At 30.2% G+C, this 11,382-nt stretch overlaps 1 protein-coding gene across 1 annotated transcript; it reads left to right on the top strand.

The window, feature by feature from the left end:
• The first annotated feature begins 5,844 nt into the window (after nt 1-5,844).
• LOC131173837 (beta-glucosidase 18-like) lies at nt 5,845-9,154 on the top strand. The gene is made up of 11 exons (XM_058136390.1): nt 5,845-6,057; nt 6,290-6,418; nt 6,836-6,911; nt 6,996-7,070; nt 7,166-7,253; nt 7,424-7,676; nt 7,763-7,878; nt 7,980-8,232; nt 8,320-8,422; nt 8,562-8,664; nt 8,762-9,154. Exons 1-11 carry the CDS (start codon nt 5,926-5,928, stop codon nt 8,946-8,948), a joined length of 1,515 nt encoding a protein of 504 aa, XP_057992373.1. The 5' UTR covers nt 5,845-5,925; the 3' UTR covers nt 8,949-9,154.
• The last annotated feature ends 2,228 nt before the right edge of the window (nt 9,155-11,382 follow it).

Genomic DNA, 11,382 nt, shown 5'->3' with positions numbered 1-11,382 from the left:
ATACACTTGCATATAGCCTCATATACTTAGTTACGCATACTTAGTTGCATATAGATTGACTTGACATTTACACTCATGCATTTCAAATTTTTGGATTTTTAAACCAGTCTTTGGATTCCATAAGCCACTTATTCAAGCAATCCAACTTGCTTTTAGATGGTTAGTGGAATGAAAGTTCCAGCTGGGTACAAAGTCTTAAGCATTATTCTTTCTCTTACTTAATAGCTGAAAATTAATACATTCATCTAGGTATACAGATTCTGATTAATTATTTTGAGTTTTGAGTGTCTGGATAAGCCTTTAAGAAAGAAAATGGTCATTGTCGTCTCACCATTCCTAGAACAAGCATTTTAGATCTTTCAAAGCGAAATTTTTAACTTGCATTTGATAAGAATATGATTTAGGCATTCCTTCATATTTTAAACCTCACATTTAGCCTTAACCTACCTTAATTTCATTTCAACCTTTGCAAACCCCCTTGAACCTTAATTCCCTAATTTCTTTGGAACCCAAATCATTTACCTAGCCATTAAACCTAAACACTACCACCTATTTATGAGAATAATATTTTAGCAATTAAGTGCATAAAAAAAAATTTTTTTGAGGATTGAAACATCTTGAAAAGTGCTAGAGTAATTGTGAAAAGTTGAAAAGGTCACCAAAATATCCCAAAGGTAATTTTGGGTGTGACGTGAAATAGAGACACATACAAAAAAAAAAAAAAATATATATATATATATATATATATATATATTATAAAAGTAGTCCCTTTATTGTGTTAGCACTTAAAATTCATTGTGAATTTCTTTCCTCTTGATTTAAAAAAATAAAATAAAAAAAATAAAAAAAAAGAGAAAGAAAAAAAAATGGATGCACTTTGAGTTTCATGATTAATATTATTCTCATATTTTGTTTACCTTATTCCCTTTCTTTGTTAACCACAATCTTATCCTATTTGACCCCATTACAACCCTTAAAAAGACCTAATGATTCTTTGAAAAATGCTTGTTACATTAGTAGAGTTAGATCTTTTATGCTTGCATATGGGTTTGGCAATATAATCTTCCATAAATTACTCACCATCTATTTGAGACACATTGGCTATCTATTTCATTTAGATTTGTTTTGGCACAATTGACTCTTGTAGCTCATTGGTATTTGTTGCTTGGGTTGATTGGTTAATTCTTAGCTATTCTGTAATTGTTGAGAGTGCTTGCTTCATTCTTTGTGCTTTTGCTGGTGGGAACTTGGAATGTTGGTGGCTAGGGGTAAGTTGGTGGTTTGGATTAGTGAATTTTGTGTTTTCAAAGACTGATTCTATTCCCTTCCAAATGAGTTTTAATGAAATTTTGCTTGAGGACAAGCAAGAGTTTGAGTATGGGGGAATTTGATGCATGCATTTTAGATCATCATTTAGGAGTAATTTTTGCACATAATTTACCCTTGTTCATAGCTATTATTATAGATAATAGTATATATTTAGTCAATTTTATAATTTTCACACTTCTTAGTTTAATTTTTGGAATTTATTTGTTTTGTAGGTTAAATCTGGAGAAATTTGATGTATTTTGATCAGAGTAGCCATTTGGAGGAGATTAAAATCGAATTGCAAAAATTTTGAAGTTGAGTAAAAAAATGGCCGAGAGCGACACAACCTGCAGCACAACCGAATTAGCTTATGTCGCAGGTTGTGTCGATCGTCAGATATTCACGCCGAGAGCGACACAACCCGCGACACAACTGACTCGGCTTATGTCGTTTTTACTGGAAATTGTTGACGTGGCATTTCCGTTACTCCAGCTTTTTACCTCACTTTCTCTGGAACCTTCCCCCTTTTACCCATTCTAGGGCAGACCCTTAGCCTATATAAAGCCTCATTTTATCATTATCTATATATAGAGAGCAAGGGAGGCATTTTTGGCAAGATTAGAAAGAGAGAAGGGAGCACTTTCTGCATTTCTTTTTCCAGCAGCTGTAGATCACGTTTTCTGCACTTTTGTGCAGCAGAATCTGCTGCAAATTTGCTGGGTTTTTCTACCCCTTTTAGCTTACATTTCCATTATTTCTTCATTTCTTCATTTGGGTTTGTCTTTAAACAATGATTTGTGAGTAGTTGATTGAGATTCTAGAGATGGGTTTGTAAATATTGATTTGTATTGTGGTTTTGAACTGATTTAGCCATTTAAATGGGATTTGTTATATTTTGATTTATTGCTTGTGTGCTTATTGCCTTGCTTGATGAATGGGCCCTCATTAAGTTAAGTTTTAATCCTTAATAGATGGACTGAAAAGTGAATATTGGGGATGGATAATCTTGCAATAAACTTTATTTTCTTGGTGTTAGAAATAAGCTAAGAAGATTAAGGGGAATTTTCCAAAAATCAATTTTATGCATTAGTTGGATTTTTGTTAGATTTGAAATACCGTGAAAACAGGGTTTGATTTAATGAAAACCAATTTTGAGATGCTTGAAAAAGGTTTCAAAAATTTAAGAATTGATTTCCCTCAAAATTGCAATTCTCATGTGTTTGGCTAAATTAATGATAAACCACATGCAAACAATATTGAAAATCCAATCTCTAGAATCAATTTTAATTTTCATTGAATTTAGATTTAAATCCTCCAAATCTCATAAATAGCAATTTCAATTTAAATCCAATTTAAATTTAAATCCAATTTAAATCCAATCTCTAGAATCACTTTATTTTTATTTTTATTGAATTTAGATTTAATTCCTCTCAAATTTCATAAATAGAAATTCCACATTAATTTTTGGTAATCTAGTTTAATTAATTTTAGTTAATTGTTTGATTTAGTTTTAATTCCTCGAATACAAATTTTAATTCTAAATTTCATTTTACATCTTTAATTTTTGTCTTAATTTGAAATTTCATTTTACATCTTTAATTTTTATCATTCTAATTAGCTTATACTTTTATTTCCAATTTAAGCACAATTCCCTGTGGGATCGATATCATTTTTTTAAAACTATACTACTGTGACCCGTGCACTTGCGGACACAACACAGTTGCCAATTATTATTATTATTACTATTATTATTTTTTATTATTAATATTATTATTTTTAAGTTTAATTTTTTAAAAAACACTGAGGGGAATTAATTAAAATAAAATAAAATAATTGATAATGCATGCAATTAAAAAAAATTGGGGGAGGCGCTCAACCATGGCAGATAATAATATTGTTACATGAAAATTATATTTAAATTTCAACATTTTGTGTATGGTGAGGGAACATATTCTTGGGCCGTCGTAATTGAAATTTGTTTGTGTGGTCATTTCTTTAATTTTATTCTTCTTTCAGGATTTGGCATATTTCTTCTTTTTAATTATTTTCATTCATTAGCTAATTAATAACATTAATGAGCACAACAAGCAGTTTATTATTGCCTATTGGCCATTTGAAGACAAGTGATCGGTTGGTTTTGATGCATTTATTAATTAATTTTATATCAAAGTTTGATTTATTTATTTATTGATTCGTTTATATTGCACATGGGTCTTAGTTTTCCAAGATAACCGTAAAAATTATATATATAATTAAAAAATGAAGAAAAAAAGACCATAGATTTGCGATGACTCCAAGTCGTCCAATTATAAAGTTAAATTGCCCTGAAATTTCAGTTTCAGTTTGAACATACCATGCATGCATTATCGATGCTTCCACGAAATGAGAAAAGCAGATCTGATGAGAAGCTACTTTGGTTGGTATTGGTAACTTTGAATGGTCAAATCCCATATGGGTATTCAATATATGCATTTCCTTTATATTTTGTAGACCTTGAAATACCAAAAAGAACACTAAAATAATCTGTAAAACAAGTAACCAATTTTGATTTAATGATAATAGATCTTTTTTTGAAAAAAAAAATGAAGTTATAAATTTGAATATTATTGAAGCTAATTAATTAAAGTAAAATAAATAAAAAAAAAAAGGAAAAGAGGTGGATGGCTTAACAAAAAGATCAAGACGCTACTTTTGTAGTTTGAGATTTCCACGTACTTGAATGATATATTGATTTTTCAACTGTGACCTGTAGACTTTGGAGGAAAGGATAGTAAAACAGGTTTAGAAATCTTAATTTTAGGCGCCATGCAAACAATGGAAATGAAGAAAAGTGAGAATGCATGGAATTCAAAGTTTGCTAAACATTTTTTTATTCAATGGGTCAAATGCTTAATGAATGTTTCATGCTAAGTTTTTCCTGGTTTAATTATTAATAAAACGGTTTGTTTATAAAAAAAAAAAAGAGTCAGATGCTCAATATATCAAATAATAAAAAGGGGACTATACAGTAAGAGATAGTCCGTGTGTTCCAACTTGAATATATGCTATTGAATGAAGATAACACGTGGCTGATGACCCTTATTTGTCTTTGAGAAAAAGGACGTTAGGTTTATCAAAAATCTTATCAACTTGCTTGGTCAATTTTTGGTTCTTGTAGTGCAGTTTCCTATTAGAAATTGCAGTGCCAACTAGAACATACCCACTAGGGGTGAGCAGATTTCAGTTTAAACAAAAAAACTGAGCCAAATCGAGTCAATTCGATTCAATCGATTTAATTTTAAAATTTAATCGGTTCTGTTTGGTTTTATATTATAAAAATTTTGGTTATTTCCGTTTGGTTCGATTTTGAAGAGAAAAAATCTATTAAACCGAACCGAATAGTAATTTTATATATTTAAATCGAACCAAATCAAACCGTATCGACTTTTGAGAAAAAGGACGCTAGGTTTATCAAAAATCTTATCAACTTGATTGGTCAATTTTTGGTTCTTGCATGTAGTTTCCCATCAGAAATTGCAGTGCCAACTAGAACATACCCACAAGGGGTGATCAGATTTCGGTTTAAACCAAAAAATTGAACCGAATCGAGTCAATTCGTTTTAATCGGTTTGATTTTAAAATTTAATCGGTTCGGTTTGGTTTAATATTATAAAAATTTTGGTTATTTCGGTTTCGTTCAATTTTGAAGAGAAAAAATCAGTTAAACCGAACCGAATAATAATTTTATATATTCAAATCGAACCAAATTAAACCGTATCGACTTATGAATTGGTTTATTTTTATGGGAAATTTATGAATTATATTTAATTATATATATATAAATTATTTAATTCCATTCATTAATATTTATTAGGTTTAAACCAAAGTCAAAATTAGACCAAGTAACTTAAAAATTAAGTCTAAATTAAAAAATAATAAAATATAAAACTGATTAGTTTGAACCAAGTCTAACCGAATTGAAATAGAGTGGTTCAGTTCGATTCGATTTTTCATCCATTCCAGTTCGGTTTCTAAAATATATAATTCGGTTTTCATAATTTAATTCGATTCAGTTCGAACCGAATGCTCACCCCTAAATTACCCACTAGAGAAATAAAATGAAGAAGATTAATAATCCCCTGAAATCAATTTCCCCCAAACAAATACGACCATTTAAAATCCTTATATCATGAAGGCTTAAATTAAAAAAGGAAAAAATAAAAAATAAAAGCAATTCCATGAAAAATGAGCAAATTAAAACTGCCATTCTTTTGGCAGTTGTGATAGCCAGAGATATAATATGATATTTAACCAACTATGTATGCCAGCAACTTGCATATATATTATATACCAATTAATTAATTAACATAAATTATGCACAATCCTTTCCTTAATTAATCTAATCCGTTGGACTTCGCAAGATATTGACCGTCAAGTTTGATCATTATATTTGACCACAAATGAGAAGTTGCATTGGCAGGCAGCATATTCAACTAGTAATAAAAAAATATAAAAAATGCCAATGAGTTCTCTATATAAAGGGACGACGATATCCCAGCATTTACACAATCCAATTAAGAAGTTAACCTCTGTTATTAGTTGTGCAGCAGCAGAAGAGAATAGCATTAGTAGTGAAGGATGAAGAAAGCCTGTTTTGTGTTGGTTCTCTTCCTATCATCAATAGCGTTGATGATAGACAGGTGTTCATGTTTGGACCGTAGCCAATTCCCTCCTTCTTTTCTCTTTGGTACCGCAACTTCTTCTTATCAGGTTGGTATATGTAAGCTTCTCTTCTATATATTTATGCATTGTATTAAACAAATTTATACTATCACAGACCGGCAAGCAACATTCGCTTTGCTTTATGAGAAATCTTTTTTTTGCCTGAAAATTTGCTGTTAAGAGTAAAAAATCTGTTTGGTTTGCATCAAAGGCCTGCAGATTAATTTCTATATATTCCTGCAGATTAATTTTTAATTTCTATATATGTTTATTCCTGCAGATTGAAGGAGCATACTTGGAAGGCAACAAAGGCCTAAGCAATTGGGATGTATTTACTCACGTATCTGGTACAAATACTGCGGATGGAAGCAATGGGGATGTAGCTGATGATCACTATCATCTATTTTTGGTAATCAATAATTTTCTTGACTTAATTAAATAATCTATTTTTCTATTAATTAGAGTTCCGAAAGTTCCTATCAATAACAGGGATGAAAAGAGCAAAAAATTTTGACTTAATTTGATTATATTTGCAAACGTTTTCCACTAATTAGAATGAAGTTTCTACCAAAAACAAGATCCAACTTAGCCAAATTAAGGGATTAAAAAATCATTGGATACTAGTAATTTAATCATTTTAAAAAATGATATTAGTAATAAAAATAATTTTTAAATGTGCTAAGATGAATTTGACTAGTCTCAACAAGAGGCAGAAAAAAATAAAATATGGTGGTTCTTTTTTCTTTTTAAATATTGAAAAAATATATATATTTTTTTGGTAGAAGAAATATTGAAAATATTATAAATTATGCTTGTATTTTGACAGGACGACATAGAGTTGATGCATTCCCTTGGAGTAAATTCATATAGATTTTCGATTTCATGGGTCAGAATTCTTCCAAGTATGTTCCACAAAAATTTTCCTTTAAATATGAGTTTTTTATTTCATTTCTTTATGTTTTAATTAATTTTGATCTTAATAATAGAGGGTAGATTTGGAGAGATCAATTCTGAAGGAATTACATTTTACAATAAGCTTGTTGATGCTCTTTTGCTCAAAGGTAAATACATAGCCCTATTTTATGCTACTTTGACACTTAGATTTAAGTACTTTTGTATTATTATTATTCTTATGTATACCTCTTTAATTCTATAGGAATAGAACCAGTTGTTACCTTGCATCATTTTGATGTTCCTCAAGAACTAGAAGATCGATACGGCGCTTGGCTAAGTTCTCAAATACAGTAAGTTTCTCTATATTTGGTACCTTTTTTTTTTTTTATAAAAGTTAAAGAAAATTTTAGAAAAGTATGCTTTGGAGGTTTTAGTTATAGAAAATTATAAAATGCTACCATTGTTAATAATATGAGCAAGATTAATAAACATCTACTCTACCATCTTAATTTTGTTATAGGGATGATTTCGGCTACTTCGCAGATATCTGCTTCCAAGCTTTTGGAGACAGAGTCAAACATTGGATTACACTCAATGAAGCTAACATGGCAGCCCAATATGGCTACTACAGTGGAATATGGCCACCAAATCGATGCTCTTACCCTGTAGGCAAATGTAAAGCTGGGAACTCTGAGTTAGAGCCTTACATTGCTGCACATAATATGATATTAGCGCATGCCACAGCAACTGAAATTTACCGGAAGAAGTATCAGGTATTATATACATTATGACTTCAAATACTGAAAAGAGAATTCTTTCCCATACCATGTTTACTTAATAAAATTATTACTTGAAATAGGAAAAACAAGGAGGAAAAATTGGCATTGTATTACATATCTACTGGTATGAGCCATTGAGAGATATTCCAGCCGATCGTGTGGCTGCTCAACGAGCTTTAGGTTTCATTGCCGCATGGTAATAAATTGCTCTAATTAGTTAAAGTTTTATACTATAAAGTTGCTGCTTGCCCTCAGATGAATTAATAGGAGTGCAAATTCTTTCGTTGGTGTGTGTAGGTTTATGGATCCCATTATGTTTGGAGAGTATCCGCCAGAGATGCAACAGATTGTAGGTCTAAGGCTACCAACATTTTCAGTGGAGGATAAGAGGAAACTAGCAAACAAATTGGATTTCATTGGAATCAACCATTATAGCACCCTCTATGCAAAGGATTGTTTGTTGACACCATGCAATTATCATGATGATTTACTTAAAGATACCTTTACTTATGGAACTGGAGAGAAAGATGGAGTTCTTATAGGAGAGCCAGTAAGATATCCAAAGCTCACAATTTAAATAACAAATCAAATGATAATAACAGTACTTAACATTGCTTTTTGTTTTGTCCTCATATAGACAGCAATGCCTACCTTCTATGTTGTTCCAAATAGCATGGAGAAGACAATCATGTACTTCAAAGATAGATACAACAACACGCCCATGTACATCACAGAAAATGGTATATATATCAATAAAGCCCAATACTATTTTTTTTTTTAATTATTTGAAACTAACTTAAATACGTGTATAATTAGCAATTATCAAACAGAGATTAGTAATTCAGTCTCAGGACTTAAAAAATTATACACTACTTGCAGGATATGCACAGCCTAGCAGCAAAAACATTGAAGATATGCTCAATGACGTGAACAGGTTAGAGTACATGCAGGGTTACCTCACTTCTTTGGCTTCAGCAATTAGGTAAATTCACATTTTCTTGTCTATCAATGTTCTTGAAAATCATGGGTTCTGTTTTTAGTTGAAGTGGTAATCTTACAAAAGTTAATAAAAATTACAGGAATGGAGCAGATGTGAGAGGCTACTTCCATTGGTCTCTGATAGACAATTTTGAGTGGACTTATGGTTATACAATAAGCTTCGGATTGTATCATGTAGACCGCAGAACAATGCAAAGAACACCAAAGAGATCAGCCAAATGGTTCCAGCATTTCTTGAAAAATGAATCTGGTTTTTTTCTTGCCTAAGAAAAGCAACAGAACAATATTGTGCATTTGTAATCTAGATTGGTATAAAGCTAGATAGACAGTGTGCACAATATATTCATAGTTATTCATTGATTTAAGTTGTTCCTTCTGTGGCATTTGCAGTCCAGATTCTTGAAAAGTTAGATACAGACAGTGTACTTTCATATATTTATTGAAGTTGTCCCTCATTATTTGGAATTCACATAGCTATATCACAAGTACAAGAATATTCAAGCGTCTATTTTTTTCATGTTTTAGCTCCTAATAAGAAATTTAGCTATATTTTTTACTTGATATTACCTTTTTTTTTTAACCAAAAATAGAAATGCAGGAAATATCTTAATTATATTAATTAAATCAAAATACATTTGCTAATATAACTAGTTTTTTTTTTATATATATAAAATGGATTATTTGTAATAAAACTAAGAAAAACTTGGCATGGGTTTGGCAACTATTCCTAGGTCAATAGATCTACTAAAAACATACAAAATTAACGCTTGTTCTGCAGTCAATAGATCTCGCTTATATAATAGATTCGCTTTCATTGTTATTGGCTCCTCTACTTATCCTCTTAATCTGGCTAAGGCTTGTATGTCGAAAAAGAAAGAGAGAGGAGAAGATGGCTCCTCCACTCGTCCTCTTGATCTGATTAAGGCTTGTATACCAAACAAGAAAGAGAGAGGAGATGAGGGCAGAGAAAGTCGATTAATGACTCACAATGGCATTGCTCCTCCGAAGGCCACATGGCTCTTTTCAAATTCTATCACATTTTTCTTATTAAAAGAACTCATAATTATCACACATACACACAAATACACAATCTATAGTGGGTAGAATGAGTGAGAAATTTTAGGATATAATTACTGTATATATAACAATTTTATTATTCGTTATCTATATAATATTGACAGCAATTGCATCGAATAAATTCTTTATTCACATAAATGGCAAGGAAAAATTTCATTAACAAAGGGTAATGTTTGAGAGCTATGATAATATGATGTCAGGATGAGATGCATGCGTCTATATATATGCGTGCAACTTCCAATAACTTTCTTATTCCTCCAAAGGTTATAGAATTATATTATTTAAACAAAAAATTATCATAAGCATGGGATAGTGATGGAAGTATCCGAATTCAAAGAAATTGAAAGGAAAATAAAAGAGTACGTGCATTCAAAATAAATAATGTATATTCTTAAAAAAAATAATAAAAAAAAATAAAAAATTGTAACTACTAGCAACTTGTCATGTCATTGTTTTAAGTTTTAAAAAAGCAAACATATGTTTAATAATTTAATAATTAGGTAACCATATTACAATGCAGAAGATTGTTATAAAAGAACATTAACATATATGATAATTTTCTTTGGTTATAAGAATTTTTATTATTATTTATATGAAACATAAAAAGATAATATTTAGATGAAAAATATTCATCAAATCTAAAGCATAAAGAGGATTTCTTGATCATCATACTTCTTGAAACTTCAATATTGTGTGTACGGTGTGAGACCATAATGTTGTGCGGCCTTAATTGAACCATGTTTCATTTATGAGGCCATTTCTTTAATTGTATTCTTCTTTATTAGGAGACAAATGATTGGTCGTTTTTGATGCATTTATTAATTCCATGTCAAAATTTGATTTACTGTCATTAATTCCTTCTATTTTAATGAACAAAACGATGTGATTAAAAGGTAAAAATAAAATTGACTAGTTTCTTAATTGTGTAATGAAAATTTTAAAAAAAAAAAGGAAAAAGAAAAAAAAGAAATTTATTTTTAAATTAAAAAATTAAATTCGTCACTCTAGTTTGCAAGGAAGAATATTTTACATCTTGGAAATTGAAAAACAGAAGCTACTGAAATACATCAAATAATATAAGTTTCTACTATTAAATTACATGAAATTAATAAATGAGCATTCTCATAAATGAGCTAATATTAATAGCTTATAAAAAAAAAATAAAATAAATGAGCACTAACGTCAAAACATTTTTTGAAGGTAGTATGCATATAAATATCAATTATTTTAATTGAACGCATGACAAAAAATTAAAGAAAAAATGTTCTAAAATAGATTATTTGAAATCATATATTTAGACATAATCTGCAAGAAAACTTATTATTAGCGAAAGGTAATATTAGTGGTATATTTATTATTGACCCGTATGTAATTTATAGTTAATTAAAGTATATTTACTAATGGATTTAAATGCATCGCTAAAATATTATCGTTAAAAGAATGAGTTTAACTTGCCATCTGATGCCCGTTTCTTGTCGCCGCTGGGCCCAACCGGGTGGTTAGAGACTCGCCATGCTTCCTGGGCTGTAGTTGCCATCGGTCTAAAGCAGAAAGAGAGGGGAAAAGAGAGAGCGAGAGAGATCGAGAGATGGGGGGAGGAAGGTTTTTCTCTCTGCTCCTGATA

This window comes from Hevea brasiliensis, chromosome 15 (assembly GCF_030052815.1).
Source record: "Hevea brasiliensis isolate MT/VB/25A 57/8 chromosome 15, ASM3005281v1, whole genome shotgun sequence".
NCBI lineage: Eukaryota > Viridiplantae > Streptophyta > Magnoliopsida > Malpighiales > Euphorbiaceae > Hevea > Hevea brasiliensis.
Note: the sequence above shows the minus strand (reverse complement) of the source record. Positions and strands in the feature narration are given on the sequence as shown.